This window comes from Pholcus phalangioides, unplaced genomic scaffold, assembly GCF_987345545.1.
Source record: "Pholcus phalangioides strain wild (caught in Gottingen) unplaced genomic scaffold, Ppha-v1.0 ptg000004l_1, whole genome shotgun sequence".
Lineage (NCBI taxonomy): Eukaryota > Metazoa > Arthropoda > Arachnida > Araneae > Pholcidae > Pholcus > Pholcus phalangioides.
This window is the reverse complement of record NW_028301597.1, coordinates 28880338-28901018: the sequence shown is the minus strand read 5'-3', so window position 1 is coordinate 28901018 and position 20681 is coordinate 28880338. Positions and strand designations below refer to the sequence as shown.

General features: G+C 38.9%; 1 protein-coding gene across 1 annotated transcript; it reads left to right on the top strand.

Annotated features, from left to right (window-relative positions):
- Positions 1-4656: 4656 nt before the first annotated feature.
- Positions 4657-17689, top strand: LOC149087053 (peroxiredoxin-6-like). The gene is made up of 6 exons (XM_089231277.1): positions 4657-4783; positions 8963-9119; positions 11344-11487; positions 13194-13267; positions 15380-15452; positions 17295-17689. The coding sequence occupies exons 1-6, from the start codon at positions 4701-4703 to the stop codon at positions 17421-17423; spliced, it is 660 nt and encodes a 219-aa protein (XP_089087403.1). The 5' UTR covers positions 4657-4700; the 3' UTR covers positions 17424-17689.
- The last annotated feature ends 2992 nt before the right edge of the window (positions 17690-20681 follow it).

The following is a 20681-nucleotide window of genomic DNA, read 5'->3' as shown; positions in this document are numbered from 1 at the left end:
CGACCACCTAGATAACACCTAATAGTGTAATTTAGGTGGTCGTGGTTGTGGGCCTGTAACCAATGAAACTGATTCCGTAAATTTTTTTAAGGGTATATACAAAAAAAGCGTTTCTTTCACGATAGACAAGCAAGTTGCGAAGTTGGTGTTCTTCAAGTTGGTGTCTTCCCCCCCCCCCTCCTGCCATAAATAAAGGTCAACACAAACTGGGCCTGGGGACCATTCAAGTATTACGTTAGCAGATTTTCAGCCCTTTTTAAACCCTCGCCCCCGTCAGCAAAAGTAAGCAAAACTATGACCCCCTCGTCAGCTCTGCCCCTCCGACATCTCCTACTGCATATTATGGTCAGAGGCGTACACTTAGGACACATGGGAGAGTCATGTCTCCCTCACTGAGCTATAGTGAAACCTTTCCTTATAGCTCAGTGGTCCTCCCCCACCCCTAAAATGATCAAAAATTTATTTTTCATGCAAAAAAATATTTTCCAAAATAAATTAAAATATCGAAAGTAAATACCTTTTCGTTTGTTATAGTCAATTTATACTAATTTCAATGTTATTTGAAGACTGATAACTCAAAATTTTCTTTAATAAATTCATCGTGCCCCACCTGGTGAGCCTTTTGTGCCCCCTCCAATGTTCGATCCTGCGAACTCTCACCCTAGTAGCACATCGAAGGGCAATCCCAATCGAGATCGTGATTGGGATCGCCCTTCGAGACTGACCACCACTGTCTGGCACACTGTAGTGAACTTTGCTATGAAAATGTACAGGGATAATTTTTTACATAAACTGGACAACATCAGTGAACACACTATATTTTTTAGCTTTTTTGTTGTAAATTTTGAGCATCAATAAAGGGAGTGGTATACATTGACGTCATAGGCGCTGGGACCCAGGGAGCTGAGGCTGTTTGACCCCCCCCCCCCCCCACCTTCAATAAATTTTGTAAGAGGGCTGAGCCGTCACCATCGTTATCTCATCGTTTATATATATCTGAGATGTCAAGATGGTGATGCTAATGCCCTGTAAGTCACCAGGCAGGGTTTTTTAGGGCTTTTAAGTTCTTTAGGGCAGCACATGAGGCTTTGCAACCGGGCGGCAGGTAAGCTTTAGCCACCCCTGCATGGGCCACATACAAGTTCCCACTTATGCCTCTCAGTCAAAGTTGCACCCTGCCGACAGGACTATAACTCTGAGGCCCGGAATATATCCTATTATTTTTCGTACAGTGTTAAATTCACTATTGAGCGGCCTAGAAGTTAGAATTCTGGCCTATACCAAAATACACTGTATCATTTTTAACGAAAAATGTTGCAAAAAAAAAATAATTAATTTATGCAATGAATTATTACAATAAAATAAGCAAATATGAATTAGTTCGTATTTTTAGAACGTGCTCACAGCAAACTGCTACTACACTGCATTCTCAATAGAGGAAGATCTCGGACCTTGAACTTCCATTCAATTCGGAGCGCGTATATCCGTCTTATCTCTCTGGTAACAAGTGTGTCACTTGATACATTCAGCCTTGAGAGGAACTCTTTTATCTACAAAGGCCTTTTTTTTAACATTGCAACTGGCATATCTTATGTGCTAGAATGTTCGTAATCTAAAAAAATGTATCTCTTTCTTGTTTCTCCAAATGAATGTGTGTGTGTTTGTACAAAATTCATTGTATGTTAAAATGCATTGCCAAGTTTCAAAAAGAATATAGTATAACCATTGGCGTATACGCATGCGTTTTTTGGGGAAAGGGGGTTCAAAAAAAATTTTTTCTTCTGAAGTGGGGAGCTTCACGTTGTTTCCCTGCAAAATAACACTATAATTTCGGCTCAGGGAGTGGGGGTTAGAACCCATTCCCCTGCCCTCTTGCGTTCGCCAATGAGTAGAGCCCTCATCCGAACTAATCGGTTGAGGGGTAGTGGCATCGGAGCCGGGGGGGGGGGAAGGTGCTTGAGTAACTACGGAATTAACTACAGCTGGTGAGAGCAGGGCCGTCTTAAGAGTATCATGGGCCCCCGGGCCAAGTCGTTTTTCGGAGGTCCTACCTGATAAATCATTGAAAATTTCAACCGGATCTCATTTTTGTGAGGCCCCTCTTCTCTTGAGGCCCGCGGGCCGTGCCAGGGTGAGCCCATGCGTTAAGACGGCAATGGGTGCGAGCACCCCCCCCCCCCAGAATTGATTCAGGAATCAAAATTCAAGACGAGCACCTACGGGGTGGAACCACTTCCGACCAGGGCCGCAAATAGAAACGAAAACTTATGTCGCACGGGGCCAGTATTCATTTTGGCTCTCCCTTTTCCCATTATTCTGAACATTGAAGTACCGGACGCACTCCGCTTCCCATCTCAGAGAGATATAAAAGCGTTTGTTATTCTGAACAAGAAAAGCATGGCCCCCACATTCTGGAACAGGGCCCCCATAGACGGGCCCACCATGACATACTTTTCACTGGCTTTCTATAGTGAATTTATAGCATGAAAAACAAAAAATGATGGTAATTGTCCGAGAGCCGGGGCCATGAAGAAAAGAGTTAACTCGGCGCCCTTCCTGGGCTAGCATCCGGGATCCTCATGTCCTTCCCTAGTAGCGGCCCCGCTTCCGACGTCCCTGGACAGGAATCTGGTTGGATTATAGCCACTATAACAAGAGTATAATAAGATTCTAATCAAGTCACCTTATTTGGATTAGCGAAAAATTCAGCTTAACGGGGATTCATTTTTTGGCATTACAGAGGCCAAGTAATTCCGTTTCACCCGCCATCTTGCGAGTTCAAGGACCCACAATGGCTCAAAAACATTTTTTACCCATTTAACAACTCTTCTAAAAATACTTTTTAGCTTTCGATATACTTTTTTAGGTGAACGGAAGGGGGGAACGAATGTGCCTATTCATGACGCCCCTTGGTACGGTCCTGTCTGTGGTGGGGGGGGGGGGCAATGGCTAAATATGGTCATGCCACCACCCTCCCCAACAAGGGTGGGCTTGACAGGGCCCGGGACGCTTTTTTTTTCATTTTTTTACCCTGCCAAAGATTCCAGCCTAGAAGGCCCTACTGGCGGAAGGGGGGGGGGGCATGAAGATAGCCTTGTGCATATGCGCACTATAATGTGGTTCATTTCTAGTTTCTTTTCGGCAGGGGCTCCAGCTGTGACCTCCTAGATTATTGGTTATCTAGGAAGCCATGCTCCAGCCCAGAACGATTCTTGCCATTTATTTGCTTCTTCACACTATAAATGCGGAACAGGGCCGTTTTAAGAGCATGATGGGCCCCCGGGCCAAGGGATTTTTCTGATACCCTACGTAGCAAATTCTCGAAAAATGCAACTAGTTTTCATTTTTCTGAGGCCCTCTTCTCTTGAGGACCCTGGGCCGTGCCCGGGTGGGCCCTTGCGTTAAGACGGCGATGCTATAGAAAGCAATGAAAAGTTTGGTCTGAGGTAGCCCGCTAAAGATTTTAGCCCGGGGGGGGGGGGCTTCTAGCACCGTCTTAACAGCATCACAGGCCCCCTGGGCAATGCGATTTTTCTAGAGTCATCTACCTGGCTAGAAATGCAATACCCGCTGGCTTACAAATTTACAAACCTCACTGTCGAAAATTTAACCCAAGATCTCATTATCATGCCCTCCCCTCTTCTACACTTGAGGCCCACGTGTAAGACAGCACTGGGGCCAGTGAGGATTTTAATCATTTTTTTGTTTTTTCACGCTATAACTTCATCTTAAAGGGACCCCGTGAAAGTCTGGTCGGGGGGCCCGTAAAAGATCCCAGCCTAGGGGCCCTGCTTCAGGATGTGGGGGCCATGCTGCCTCCCCCACCCCTCCCTCGAGGTAGTTAAATACGAAATTTTCGCTAATTTTTAGATTGAAGAACATAATACATATCTTCCTTGGTAGGAACCGCTCCTCTCTGCACACATTGTCAGGGCCGTAACTAGGATTTTTACCGCCCGGGACAAACATTATTTTGCCGCCCCCCCCCCACAACTTTAAAATTCAATAATTTTATAACTGTGTTCTTTGTCCCCATATAAAATTGCCGCCCCCTAAATTTTTCTCCCTCCCTCCCTCTAGTTCCTGCTCTGCCCATTGTATTTTGTTTTGCTCCGGTTCTGCAGTGAACGAATAACACGCACACACCTCCAAAAGAGGGCGTTCTTCAAACAACAATTTTCTTTGTTTTCATATTCAACCTTCCTAAAACTCTCAGGAGCCGGTACGTACGCCAATGAAATAATCGTAGCGCCAAGCAAATGGTCGCCAATGAAGCTTTTGCCTCAAATATGGAACCAAAAACTAAGAGGAGGAGAAATAAATGGAGGAATTCATTCCTCCTCTAAGACTGCAACTGTCAAAAGATATATATTTACGGAATATTTATCATTCGAAATTTTTCATTGAAAGTGATAAAAGGGGAGTTTTTTTTTTTTGTTGTTGTTGTTTTTTTTTACTCATATATTTATAATCTCCAAAACTAGGATTAGATAGCAGCGCTACCTGTTCTTGAAAAGTGGCAACCCTGTCCACCGGCGCGATTCGGGTTTATCGTTGAACACGTGTGTACGTTTTATTTGCCCGGTTGATAAGGCTGATCTGTCAAGAGTATATAGGAGGATAAGTGGAATTAGATAAGCTCACTCTCTTTTTTTCTTTCTCATTAACGAGGCGTGTTTCTCAACTTTCTCCAGACAAAAATGAAGTTAGGAGACGTTTTCCCGAATTTCGTCGCCGAAACAACGGTCGGTAGGATTCAGTTCCATGACTGGCTCGGACAATCGTGAGTATACATTTCAAATACCATGGGGCCTTCGTGATATGGGGGCCCTCCGGCACTTACTTCCTCCCAACTCACTTAGAGTGCCCCAGTCTGGGCCGCAACTAGGGGTGAGCATGCGGCTATGGTGCCCCGGGCGCTGAACCGGAAGGTGGGAGGTGCCGAATTCACCCTTTAACTGCTGCGTCTACAATACAAGGAGCACCAAAATGCCAGCTTACCCCGGATGACAAAGTATCTAGTTGCGGCTCTGGCCCGGTCCCAGCACAGGCACCTCACTTAAGATGCCTAGGGGCCTCCCAAGATAATGGGGTCTGGTACTATGATTACTAAAAATTTTCATGTAAATTGGTGGACTGGTCAGGCCCGTAATTAGGCTCGGTGGCCGTAGCCCTATAAAAAATTTACTTATTTTGTATAATAACTCTTTTAAAGGGCCCTAAGAAGGCACGCTATGGCCCTGGGACTACTACTTCACCAAACGCCAACTCTGGCTATATTGCAATTTACATTAGTGAGATGGGTTGGAAATGAAGGCATTGCCTATTGGTTTTCGCCTGAAGTTTGTTAGGTAAAATATCTTATCCATATCTTCCCTTGGATACAAACCCAGGACCATGACAGCAACCTTCGCGATGGTAGATGAGCATCTTACAGCCATGCCACTCAGACGTCATTAAGGCCCTGGGACTGGTACTTTCATTTAGGTAATCATCCCTAGAACATTGTCTCTGGGCAACCCCCCTTCCCCAGAGCCTTCTTAAGATCATCATAAGGCCCACCAGGCTAAATGATTTTTCCCCCGAGGCCTCCTTCCAACCTGGATAGAAAAATCTACCAACTAGCTATCATAATTACTCGAAAATCGTAACTAGATCTAAAGTTTTAGTTATCATGAGACCCCCCAAGCCTGGCTGGGTCCATACTTTAGATGGTGAGGGGTCTATCATTAAAATTTCTCTACTACCCTAGGAGGAGGTAAACTTAAATGGCTGCGATGTGAATAGTGGTGGAGGCAAAATATAATGTTAATTCATATGCAGTCAAACTCGTTTGTAAAGAATATTACGGATATTACAAATTTTTACATATAATTAAGTTTTTCCGTGTCCCCCGTGAATTTTTCATTATTTATCAATAGTATTTCGATTGCTTATAACGAACTCAGGTTTCAGCAAGGCACACCTATAACAAATTTTCAACTAATTTTCTAACATGGAATTGTCACGAATTTTTGTAATATTATCTGTAAATTTATCTTTCTGCAACACAGGTAATGGCTTTTCTTTCGAAGCACAGGCATTGGGAGTGTTTCAGACCTGTGGGTACTCAGCTGCTGCTTTATGTGGGATTAATTCTGGAGGTGCTCAAACTTGTTTCTACAAAATACTGTTGGTGTTCGAGCACCCCGCAGCATTGGTATTCTATAGTAGGCCTGTTTTGAGTAATGTGAAGTCCTATTTTGTTTTTTTTTTCCCTCTAAATTCTTCTCAAGTTAAATTTGAATGTTGTTTGCGATGATTTCATTGTTTGAGAATGTCCAAGTGTGGGCGAATTCCCAATATAAGGTATGCTGTTTCGTTGCCAGATTTTTGTATGTGCCAAAGCAGCAATATATTGCCAGCATAATTCTTCCAGTCCTAAAATGTAGATGGCGCCACTGCTTTAGATTTTTCTTTTCCAGCTTATTGTTGCCATTTCGTTTCACTTATTCATTTTCCTTAAAGCTGGTTTTGCTTTTTCTGTGCCGTTTTTCATGGTTTTTTTTCTGCGCTATGGTTGATCGCGTAGATTTAATGTATCTGCACCTGCTATAATTTGAAGGGCTGAGAAGCGTTATCGACTTCTGTATGAAGATGGGACTGTGTTTGGACAGTAACATTGGCTGAGGAGCAAAGTGACATTTGAACATAGCAAGGTTGTAGAGTGCAACCATTCGTGGGGGTGGCAAAGCCATTTGCGTGCCACAGGCATACACTGTACAAAGTACGGTGTATAGGTGTTTATTGATTAAATAACAATTATTAATATATTTAATATATATATTTGTTTATTTATTTATTTTCCATATGTTTTTAATCGTTTTTTGGTGTTTGGGCAGTAACCTTAATGCCAAAGCGAGTTTGGCAATAAAAAAAGTCGCTGAATCGAGGTATACTGTATATTGGGAATTTACCCAAGTGAGAAACGCTGCTCATTGTTTCAAAGATAGTAGCTATACAGTTGGTTGAAAGCCAAAAAGGAAGCAAGGTGTCAAAAAAAATTGAGATTACTTTGCTATTCTTTCTTTTAAGCGATTTGAAAAAATGAGACTAAAAATTTTTCTGGTGTCCACGCTCTTACTGAAATTAAGAAGTTACATCTTGCATTTTTCCTCATTTGGCAAAAATGATTTATACATTGAAAATTTTCAAAGTCCACAAAATATCGGGGAAAAAAAAACTGGTGATCGACACATATTTTTTATTGATGTTATATGTATTCAATTACATGTGATTTTAATTAACGTTTTAATTATTGAAGCGATCTCGCTGCAGTGTTGAACATTGTCAGAACGCATGCTTTTTTCTGGCGACTGTTGGTTGGCACCAGCATATTTCCTGATGACATTTTGTGATGCATTTCATTAATTCTACAAGATTCCGACAGCCACAATCGGTACAGTGGTTAGAACATGGTGAAACACATAGCGAAGGTTGTGTGTTCATTTCCTCTCAAACCCAATTGAGATTTTTTCATTCCTTATTACCATCTTAGTTTTTTTAATATGTGTGATATCTTAAATTTAAAATTAATTTTTTTTTAGTTTTAATGAAATTTAATTTTTTTTTTAAACCATTGCACAGGTTAAATGGGATTCATTATGTCGCCACCAATCGCCAGATGCATGGAACTAGGGGAGGATTGTTTCCAAACAGCGAGTGTGTGTGTGTGGCGGGTCCCGTACAATAAATTATCATTTATTGATTCACTTGAAAATTCTTTTTTTTTCCCAATCTAATTTAAATGATATTCAACTGAATCAAGTTGACAATAATATAGCTTCTTACACAAATAACAATAATATAGCCGCAGACAAGCTTTTCTGGAAGAAATCGTCCCTTTTCATATCACACATTTCACGTTCTGACAATGTCCAATGACCTGCTCTGCACTGTAGCCATAGGTGGAGATAGACGAAGAAGTCTGGGAGGGGGGGGCACGATGATGTCAATTCATATATACATTAGATCAGTCGACTCCACCTTTGAAGCTGGGGGGGGGGGGTCACGTATAATGAATGGTTTCGCTATTTTTTCCGACTTTGCATATATAGTCAACCCTGTTTGTAACATATAACATTAGATCAGTCGGCTTCGTCGCTGGTGGAGCATTGTCCCTTCACACTACCTTATCTGGGACTTGGGGGGTCCGCCCCCTTCAAAATATGAGAAAATGATTGTCAAACCGAAAGATACTCTGGCAACATCACCACATATGGCAATATTAGCTCATTGTCCTCCCAGACTGGATACCTCAAGTAATTTATTTATAAAAAAACATATATTACAATCATAACTATGAAATCAGTTGCGAGATCACAATCTGTGTATACAATCGGAAATCAAGCATATAATTATATTCCATATTAAATCTTAATTCAAGTATTAAAACCTAAATTGCATATTGCAATCAATAATAAATCGGATGTGAAATACATAATTGATTTCCATGGCATTATACTGTTTGAGAAAATGACCAAAAAAAGGGGGGAAAGATGACCAGATCTATTGTTCTATCACTTTGTTCTGCCATCCGTGCTACCCCCCAAAGTCAATGATGACGCCGACTGATCTAATGTAAATGCATGAACAACATTACCATCATGCTCCCTCCCAGTCTTTCAAGTGTATCTTCATTTATGTAGTGATGTCATTACCAGGAGTGCTATGGGCGCTAGAGTATCCCCCCAGAATTGATTCAGAAATCAAAATTATAACTAAAGACGAGCACCCACAGGTTTCAAACAATTCCTAGGCCCTTGATGGGGGCCAGTTTCTCTTGAATCCCAATCGGTAAGGTGGAGAGACTCTGTGTAAGACTCTCCTTATTTTCAGTATTAACGTGAAATTCTTCTTTTGTTAGAAATTCCTCTATCATTTACTAAGTTATTTCTTAATTTATTTCTTTTACGCTTTGCAGGTGGGGGTTGTTTTTCTCTCATCCAGCTGATTTCACACCTGTTTGCACCACCGAACTTGGTAGAGCAGCGAAATTAGCTCCAGAATTCGAGAAGCGGGGCGTTAAGCTGATAGCTTTGTCTTGTGATGATGTCCTTAGCCACCAGAAATGGATTGAAGTGAGTTCTACTTTTTGCAAGTATCAATGCATTGCATGTTCTTAGAGCATTTTATTTCTTTTCTATTTGTAAATACCTAGATGCTGCATTTCTTTTTGACTTTTAAAGCTTCTTGTTATCATTTAGCTCACAGGTTCTGAAACCTTTTCCGCCCGTGGTGTTCCCCCCCCCTTTTCCCTAATCAATCAGTGCTTATCCGCGGCTCCCCAAAACTGTTTAACAAAGAGTTTCTTCTGCAAAATCTTTATCCGTTTTGCTTCACCCCTGACAATAGTTGAGGGCACTGCGGCGCACAGTTTGAGAATCCCTGATTTAACCTATTTTGTGAAAGGAATTCAGATAAGAAACTCACTGAAAATAAGAGCCTCTTGTAATTATGGGCCTGTTTGGCAACACATACAGCTGCAATTTAGCTTTATAATATTTGGCTGCCATAATCGATATTTTGTCTCTGGCTTGAAAATGGCTTAAAATTTTTATGTGACTGAGAACATAGTGTGGATATAGCATGTTTGTATTCTTTATTACAGCTATTGTTTAAATAACTCGTACAAGCAATCGTCTACTACTAAACCACGTATGCATCTCATCCATATTCCCCTTCGGAACTTCTAACAAATTAGTGCATATTTGAATGTGCGTGTTTGTGTTGTGATCCTAACATGGTTTCTGTGTAATACTTGTTATAGTGCTCCCATCTGCAATCTATTTCTGAACTATATGTGGAGTGTATTGATTGAAGATTTGTTCTGTTGTGTAGGCCTGTTGCTCTCTGTGATGAAACTCTTTAACGGGTAGATTGGCTCGCATTTGTGCATCAAAGTTGGGAATCACAGAAAACCAAATTCAGCCGATCACCGTTGTGGCACTGGTGGGGTTCGAACCGATTCCTCGCCATGCAAGTCTGTCACTATGACCACTGTACCTCTACAATCATCCACTGTTGACAAGAATATTTTGTATATCGCCAAATCTAAGTTAACTAGAATGGTGTTAATGAGAAAACATTGCCATGTCAGCAAGTCATACTTGTATTGTGATTGTTTCATGCAAACTTCAATGGACTTCTTGGATCTTGCAATTCTGCCCTATATCTTGAGGAGGGTGGTTCTTAAGCAGGGGTCCTTGTGGAAAGGTTTCAGGTGGTCAGTGAGCTTGTATAAGAAAACAACGTTTAAGAAAAAACAGGCTTTTATATGGCTGGAATTTATAACAGTATCCATATTTTGGGATACTGTGCACTGTTCAAGATTTTTAATTGGCAGCTATTTCGTCCACTACTGCTGTGAACATCACTAGTATTTCGGCTGAATACGCTGTTGAATCTGTATCATTGTGAGTATGGCAGCCTGTAATACAAAAGATAAAGACAGTTAAAAGAAAACCAATGCTCTCAATTTCTGATCTTTCATTCAAATTTAAAGACTCTGATCTCCACCCCACCCAATCAGAAGCCTCCACCTCACAATGTTGATGCAGATTCCTCAACATCTTCAGCCAAAATGGCATTAGTTCAGTCTTCCAAGAAGGTTGTTTTGTCTCCTTGCACAAGGCCACCTGCACCGATGATAGCCAACACAATTGTGGATGAAATGTTATGGCAGCTTTTAAGATAAAAAAAGCCTTTAATACTGCATAATAGCCAGAAGAGTATGGATAGCCCTACTCTTAATCAACTTATTGGTTCATCATCATATGCTGAATATTATTCAGCAAATGAGTTTGAGGATTTCATCTTATTAACACAAAGGGTCTGTAGAACGCAAAAAGTTGATACCTCTTGTCTTAAGGAGAAACTAAATTAGGTTTAAATTGTCTCCCATTGCAGTTGAAATGCAGTGTCAGGTCCTTGTTGTGAAATAATTCAGTGCTGAATTGTGAATAAGTTGAGCTTTGATTTTTATGTGAGTTTTGACATCAATTAATCTGCCATTGATTAGATATGATGTTGACAATAGGGTTACAAAACTAAATTCCTTACGATAGTGCTTCACAGTCAAAAAATATCTCTTCAGAGTATGAATTGATTTTATAATGTGATACAGCATTTCTGTTTTTTAGTTGTAATAAAAGTTTCTTTTAATACAATATGAAACATAATGCTAGTTCACTACAGACAAATTAAGTGCGAGTTGAAAGTTTGGCTATTTTCGAACACTTTTTTTAAAATAATGCATTATTTTATAGTTGAAGTAACTATTTTTCATTTTGCACTGCTTTCTAGGATATCAAGAACTTTGACTGTTTGTCTGGAGATGGATTCCCATTCCCAATCATTGCCGATGAGAAGAGGGAATTGGCAGTTAAGTTGAGCATGCTCGATCCCAAGGAGAAAGATGCTGAAGGCTTACCTCTTACTTGCCGTGCTGTAAGTTATCAAAAACTAATTCTGTCTGTCTGTTTCTCTGTGTGTGTGTTTTTTTTAGGTAAAATGCTAGACGTAAAAAAAGAGTAAAGTCAAAGTAAAAAAAAAGTAAAGTCTAGCATTTTATCTAAATAGTAAAAAAACATGTGTCTGCATAGATTTTTGTATTTAAAAGAATGAAATTGCTTGAAACAGCGATTTGCCATTTACAAAAATGGGTAATTGTTTTCAAACCACTTCGTCAATCATAAATTGATTTGTAAGTGAGGAACAATCTGGAAATGTTGTGGGGTAAAAATTCCCATAATATTACTTTCTAAACTTTTCTTAAAATTCTTCCAGATTGTTCTGTGATGTATGTTGCAGATTTTGACATATCCTGCTTTGGGGAGTTGATGAAAAGTGGTGGGGGGGGGGGGGATGCTGGGCACGTTTTAATCCTCAGAAAAACAAACATAACAATCACGAATTAATACTTTCATTTCGAAAAACATTCCTGTATTTGCTATGCGATTGGTTAGAGTACAGTGATACTTCGACTAACGAAGATAATTATTTCCAGAATAATGTTCATTAGCCGAATTGTGATTTCACATAGGTTTCTATGAGAAATTGTTTAATTTGTTCCAAGTATTGTCCAAAATTTAAAGATATGCTCTTTAAAAGACCAAGGAGGTGGTTAGGGAACTAGCCTCTGACTGTGCAGGTGTGGGTTCGAATCCTGGTTTGGGCAGGGATGTCTACTAACACTAACAAATTCCCTGGACGGATCATGCTGATCCCTTGGGAAAATATGTGTGGATCACGTTATTTAAAAAAACTGACAGGAGGTTAGAATGAACAGCTTCAAAATTAAATAAATGAGAATTTACTGGACCAGAGATACTGAAGATCTTTTTTTTATATTTTACACTATATGTACACAACCAACACCAGAGCAGGCTTTCATTCAGTGCAAGACTTAGCATCAAACTGAAGTCTGGGCATTGTAGGACCTTATCTGTATAATCTCTAAAGTGTGTGTAGACACAACCCAGTCAAGTTTGTGAGTGTTCCCCATTCATTCGTGATTTGGTCAGATTATTTTTGTGTCTGATATATGTAGATAGAAAAGATAAGTTCCTAGAATGTCCAGACTGTGTTCTGTTTGATGGTAAGTCTCGGACCAAAATAACGTGTGCTCTGACAACATATGCTTCTTTTTAATGCATTTTCTATTGGCTGAATCTTTCATTTTGCATGCATTGGTCCAAAAAGCTTTCAGAAAGAGTAGTGGAGGTACTCTGGAAGAAAATTCCGAGGTGGTACAAGTTAATTGGGATGGAGTGACAGTAATTTTGATGACTGGCGCTGAAATTCAGCTCATGACGCCGTTAGTTTGTTAGCTCGTGCATCCATATCAACAAATATGTTTGTTAGCTGTATTCATTAGTCAAGGGAGAAAAAATTTCACAAATCTTGCCATACAGTCCTGAAGGAAATCTTGAATTTTATGTTTTTTACAATTATTTTCAACTGGAACTGTTTAAAATTAGTTTCTGTCGACAGCTGAATAAGTTGACCAAATGTTTGTTACATCTAGGACTAATTTTGGGGGCTGTGTGAGCATTTCATTTGGCGAGACCATTTATTGAGGTTTTACTTTTATTTATTTATTTTTATGTATATATATATTTGTTAAAGAAGCTTTTAAATTTTCCCGATTTCAGGCCTTCATTGTTGGTCCTGACAAGACCCTGAAGCTGTCTATTCTGTATCCAGCATCAACTGGTAGGAACTTTGAGTAAGTATTCTTCTTCTGCCCTTTTCGGCATTTGGCTGGTTATTTTTTTATTGCATGATAGTTTAAGTATTTCAAATTCTAAAAAAATCTGAATGCAGACAAAATAATTATTTTACCCAATTGCCATTGTAGTATATCTTTAGTGAAATATGTTTGTCTTGATACAATACTTGCTTTGCAAACGCATTTAACACTAATATTGAAGGACCAGATACACCCCCCCCCCTTCACAACATGGTAGATCAAAGAGCTGCGAAAAAACAACACCCTGGGAATAACCCATCCATTCTACAACCGACATTCTTGAAATAAAGCCCAAGCTAGAAATGACACATCTGAATCTACTTTTTCGGTGATGACAGTAAAAGTATAGATATTGAAATGGAACCTGCATTATCTGGTGAATATCTCGCAAGGCTTGAAAGAAATAGAGCTGACTGTAGTGACAGGGTTTGCTAATGGACGATCTCAATAATTTGCTTCTTTAAACCCTGGAGCATTTATTTTTTATTTTTTTGCCAGAAAAAGTAGATTTACTGCATAACTAGTTATAATACCTGCCTGGCTTTTTTGGATGTACTGGGAGCATAAGAGAAGTTAAAAACCATTGTGAAGGACTAAACATGTCTGAAATTCATTATTTGGGAACCATGGTAACCAAAGTAAATGTTCTGAAAGTCATAATTGGGGCCAAAGAACCGTTGTTGCTTGACAGTTTTTTACCCAGCTTTGACAAACTTTTAAAGTAGCCTATCATTTAAATCGGTCCCGGTTTCATATATATTCAAAATTCGATGACAATTGTTTTAAAATTGTGGATTTGTATGGACAACATTCACAGACCGAAAATCAATTTTACATGTATATATTAATTATTTAAAGGGAAGATATTTTTTTCCCTTTAGTATAGCCTTTGTAAGAAAAACCCTATCCTCTCTCTCTCTTTCTCTCTTCATGAAAAAAAAATGAAAATAAGAGTAAATCCGCTTTCATCAAATACACTGCATAGCAAAAAACAAAATTGTACCTTCTAGCATATAGTGGTTCTCAATCTTTGAAAGGCTGCGGCCCGGTTGATTCCTTTTTTTTGCGAGGGGAAGACCCAGTTATACTCATGACTAATGGAAAATAAGTAAGGAAAAATGACACCATATGAATCACGAATCGCTCTCTGCCCAGTGGTTGAGAAACAATGCTCTAGCATTATTGCTTTTCATCAGGCTTGTGCAGTTGGTAAGTGTTACTTTTTTTTTTCTTCAGTCAAGAAATGGATTTATTATAGCAAGTATAAATGGTTTTTATGGTTTCAAATAAAAGGTGTTGCCAGTTTTTAGCTGGTTCATTAACGGACTGCATTATCATGAAACTCAGGTTTATAAACTCTGCACGCACACACACATGATTAAACTAGGCGAGGCATGCGATGGAAGCAACTTAATACAACTTTAATTTAACTAAAAGATCACGGACCAGCCGGAACAAATCATTGAAGAACAAAAAAACAGAAGTGTGTGGAACATAACAAAAAATCAACTATTTTGAGAACACTTTATGCATGCACATCATACGACACATGTCACTGCATAAGTGGTGACGTCGGATCATCTCCATATCTGCCACTGGATGCCTTTTAATCACCGAAGTAGCTATGGGAACTTGAGCAAAAAAATTCACATTCCGATGTAACTTAGCTGTAAATTCCATTGATGAATCAGTATTCGCAAAACAGCAATCAAATCGAATGCTGATGAAATCACTCATCCTATGCATAGGTTTCTGTCAGAACCCTCTTCCTTAGTGGAGAGGCCCTTGGATTCGAAATCGAACAGATCTTCTTGAGCGACTGATGTAAGGCAATGGTAAGTTCATAGGAGATTGGGTGGTATGTTCAAAAGCTTTCTCACTTTGAGGATACTACGGTTCTGTGTGAGAGGCACTTGAGGTAGACACTGGATCAGACAGCTGATGCCTCGACAGAGAAGTAACCTAGACGGCAATGCTGAATTACCTGATTACCCATTATTGTCTCTTAATTTTGTTACATGATAGCTTGAGTAAGAAATTCCACTGTTATTGTTGTACCTGAATGTGTAATATTACTTAACTTTGTAGTGAACTCTTGCGAGTAGTTGATGCTCTGCAGCTGACAGAAGAAAAACAGGTTGCGACACCAGCTGACTGGAAAGTGAGTATTAGGAAATGTTTGAATTATATTTTTCTATTAATGCAGTTATACCTCAATTTAAAGAATCGGAGGAAACCAACAATATTATTCGTTAAATCTGGGTTTTTTTCGGGCTGGAGGTACTCTGTGCCATGTTATTACTGAAAGTAAGTTCATGTCTTATTTATTGCAAGTTTTTTTAAATGTAAAGTTTTTTTTTATTAAAATTTCGAAAGAAAATCCCTTTATATGTATAATCATAATCTTATAATCAATTTCTGTTAATTTCAATGCTATTTGAATGCGAAGAATTCAAAATTTCTTTTTAAGAAATTCATTGTGACCCACCCTTTAAGACATATATGGCAAACCCTTGGCCTGCGGACCAAATATGGTCCTGAAGGTTATCTGATGTAGCCTGCCCCCCTCAAACCTAATTTTGTGAGAATGAACTAAGCTGCACATTTACCGATTGCTTAAATGATCCGTGGCACAATTCCTGAACATTTAAGCAGCCCGTGGTGCATTTTCAGATCACTGAAGTAGGCCCGTGATTCACAGATCACTTAAGTAACCCATGATACAGTTCCAGAACACCTTAAGCAATCTGTGGCACATTTAGAGATCCCTTGAGTGACACGTGGCATAGTTTTGGAGCACTTAAGCTGCCTCAGTGTAGTTCTATATCACTGAAGCTACCTCTACAGTACATTCCCTAATAACTTCAGTGATCTGCGGCGTGATTACGGATCATTTGAGTGATGTGTGGCGCTGTTCTTTCTCTCTCCAGAGCATTTAAGCGGCTTGGACACATTTCCAGAGCACTTGAAGGATCCGCAAAATATATAGAGATCACTAATGTGGATCTGTAGGGGACTTATTAGGGAGAATGTTAGTTCAGGTGCACACAAACTAGCGAAAGGTTTTTCTTGTTTTTGGCGCACCAAGTAAGATGCTATAAGAATATTTAATATTTTTATAAAGGTTGATTACGTAAGCATCATCCTACCCCCCCCCCCTCATCAAGTCAGCAAATTTGAACCCCCATCGATGCTGACAAAATACTTGAATGACCCCTAAGTCATAGTGAGGTGATACCTTCCCATTGTGGGGGGTGGACTAGAACACTGATTCTGAGAACTGTATAATTGCTATAAATAACATATAGGTTCCCTGAAGCCCGCTTAGAACCTGAATTCCCAGGAGTTGGTGGGAGGAGGGGGGTGTGCCATTTTACGGATTCAATTCCAAGTAGGCAGAAATTATTAAAATTTTCTTTGTCTGATTTGGCTCACAAAAACGATTCTAAAAATATTGGACTGTTTTGAAATATGATATAGGGCATTGAGTTAGATGGCATATATGTTACGGTAAATGTGATAAATTTAGTTCGCATACATAACCAATTTATTACATTTACCATGCTTAACACATATGTTACTGCCAAAGCCTGAAGTTGACCAGTTTGTAAACTGGTAGATCCCTGTATATGGATCATTAAGATATCTATATTCAGATTCCTTTGATTGGTTGCCATAGATAACCATATTAATTATGGGGGTGGTTAATTATATGGCTAATTATAAATGACCATAATTATCACACAGAAAATATGCTAAGATAGTGATAACCCTGTATCATTGGGATCAATATATAGGGGTCGGCCCCAAAGCCAGAATTCTAGACAATAGCCGGGTCAACAAATTCGGAACTGGCTTTGGGCTTTGGCAGTAACTTACACAAATGATAATTATGCAGAAAATATTTCTGCACCTATATTGACATGTGTTTTATGAATAAAACATACATGTCCCTTTATACATGATCCTTACATTTCCATGATCTTTGACGTGTTTTTTACAGCCAGGACAAGAATGCATGATTCTGCCCACTGTGAAGGACGAGGATGTTCCTAAACTCTTCCCAAAAGGTCATAGAGTGAGAGAAGTTCCATCTGGCAAGCGGTACCTCAGATTCGCTAAAGATCCATGAGCTTGTGGCACCACTCGATGTCTGCACAATCTCTTTGTTGTATAATCGCACCTTACAATATGACCGGTTAAATTTTAGTTCTTTTTACTTTTGCAATTCTAACGAAGTTGCCTGAAATTGCTTGAGCTAAGCATCATTGATCGAACTGAAATATTTTTGATAGCTATTTTTTTTCTCACTAATAGGTTCTCATCATGTAAGTAGGTGTTATTGAGAGCAAACACTACATAATTTCTTTTTCTGGAATAAATGTTATGTTTTTCAGATTTCAGTCTCTGCTATACTTTTTCTTATTACTAAAGATTAAGGGATCGAGAATCTTGTTGCGACAAACTCCCTTAATATGAATTAAATACTTTCCTATGTGATACACAATGAAACAGCTATACAGGGTGTCCTGTAAGTTTTTATGCAGCCTTTAGCTCATCATTTGTTCATCATAGAGGTGTAGTTTAAATTTAGAAAATGCTCAAAATGTGTTGAAAAAATAACCTGTACAAGAGTGAAAATTCAGTGCGTCACAAAATAAAAAAATAATTTCCATACGATCCCCGTTCTCTAACTTCCAATTAGAAAGTTGCCTTGCATCTCCCAAGGAAAACCAAAAAATTACAAGTTTCTAAATGCAATATTCGGTAAAGAGCGTTGTCCGTTAGTTCTTTCATCTTTCCTCCAATTTTTGAATTCAAATAATCTTAGCAAATATTGGAAACATTCTAATTGGAAGTTGGGGGGGGGGGGGACGTAGTATAAAAAATTGATTGAAAATACTGTGTAATAAAATACTCTTGAAACTGGTATAGAATAATTTTTTGAACATTTGTGCATTTTTTTAATGGGAGTCATACCTCTACAACAAATTGATGAGATAAAGGTCACATTAGCACTTACAGGACACACTGTATAATGGAACAGAGGTATCCATATAGTTGGAACATAAACACTATGAAAAGTGCATCTGGACCAGAGGATTTACACTGTAGTCTGCATTCACGGTTTTCATATATTTGTGCAGTCTCTTTTTTTTGGAAAACACTGTTGAAGTAATAATTCTTGTATCAGGACAAAATAAGTTTGACGTGTTGAATAAACATTTAAAAAAAATCACTCTTAAAAGATTTTCTGGTGCTTCTGAAATAATTTATGCGAGACTTGTTTAAATGTTTCAAAAATAAAAAACGCAAGGGAATCCGAAACATTGACAAAAGGTTTGCTTCATCAGTGTGGTTTCTCATTGTTTACAGCAGCGCACCCCCCATGGGAAAAGAAAATGGCAGCCACCCATCTAAAAAAGAACAGAATAATTTAAAAAGATTACCAACCTTTTTAAAATTATTTTTAGAGGTTTTTACTAATATTGTCAGTTGTAATATATATTGATCTTTCCCTATGAATAAAATCTATAACAGAGGTTCTGCCTTCCCTATTCCCGCCCAACCTATAATCGGAATTAGTGAACTTCCTCTCGGCTCACTTTTCTTCGCTGTTTTAGTTTGATTGTTGACAATGCCAGGCTGTGCATAAAAGCAAAGAATCAATTTGTGTTGTGTTTAACTTTTGTTGTGGATGTTTGTATTGAGGCGTGTGCATGTTATTCCCACAATTTTCTACTTCAACTTTTCTACCAAGCACCTACTACTCACATGATTTACACTATGGATCAGTGGTTAAAAACTGGATTTGTGGGGAAGCGAAAGTTGACTGAAACACAAAAATCAAATACTGTGCACCTGTAAACATCAAAACATATTTTGAATCTTCCAAAAGGCTATCATATTGCGAGACAAAAAAATCACACTATTGGTGGAAAGATACTGTCAGATGCATGTTTGCAGAGGAACGTGCTCTTACGAGTTTAATACGGTGTCTCGAATTATACCAGACGATGTTGAGAGCACAGTCATAAGTCACGTTAAAGGTTGTGAATTTTTTTTTCCCATCCAAGTCAATGAAAGTACCGACGTTGCACAATATTCTGTGCTACTTGTAATTGAATTCGACGTGTGTTTTTATTTGTCACCCATTGAAGGGGTCGTACGACTGTTAAAGATTTACTTGAAGCAATTAATCATTTCATTAAAAAAAAAATTCAATGGTCGAAATGCATTGGGCTCACAACAGATGGAGAGAAATCCTTGGAAGGTTGTTACTCAGACGGTCGTGCATGCGTGGCAGAAGTCGCTCCCAAAATGAAATGGACTCTCTGCTATATTCAGACAGAGCCCTGCATCGAAACCGTTGCCTCCAAATTTGCGAAGCGGTCAAAGTTGTCAACATGAATCCTACTAACAATAAATTGCTGTATGAAGACATGGACAGCCTTCATAACGCTTTGCTTTTGCACACTGAAGTTAGGTGGTTGTGCCAGGGTTAAATCCTGACATTGCTGTTTGAACTTCGGCACCAGGTAGCCCTTTTTTTAGGAAATGTTTAAAACAATTCACGATTTCTTGTCACAAGCTGAGCTAAATTTAACAGTCGGCCACTTGGAAGGATTAAAATCCTCGTTCGAAAATTATTTTTCAGAGACTGAAATGGGTGATCAGTGGATATTTAATCCTTTCAAAGAGTATTTTGAACCAGCTTCATATTGATTCTAGAAAAGTAGAAATTGCTAGAGCTCGCATCAGATACCCCTCTGAAGATCCTCTTCAATGGCAGAATGGTAAACCTAGTCAGTTTTTGGACTTTTCGCATACGTTGAACTTTCCGGAAAAGCTAGTTTTTTTGTTGCCGTTTGTTAGCACGGAGTGTGTGAATGGGCGTTTTCTTCATATATTTACATTAAAAAAATATATATAGAAGCAAATTGAACGCAGCTCCGGATTTGAGTTTGTATTTATCCTCTTTTTGAGCTTAATTTTTCAAAACTTTTATTCAATTTCAGTCCAAAAACATCACATTAATTTTTTCCCAATCTTTGTGTTAATTTGTTTGCTTACTTGAAAAATAAACCGAATTAATTAAAAAATAGACCATTTAATTCAATTCAACATGTACCTTTTTTTAAAGTTTTTCAAATACTGTAATGGGTGGAAAAGATCGGAGGGGGGAGGGTTGGGGGTACACAGAAAGGAACCGAGCCAGCTGGAGGTACGCTGCCTGAAAAAGGTTGGGAACATCTGGTTTACAGCATCAATAAGTCTAATTTATCAAGAAATAATGTAAAATTCAATAATACCACCTACTAGTGTGTGTAGCCCTAGTTCCACATCTCTCATAGAAAGTGGTTTTTCCATGGGTGCAATTAAAAGTATG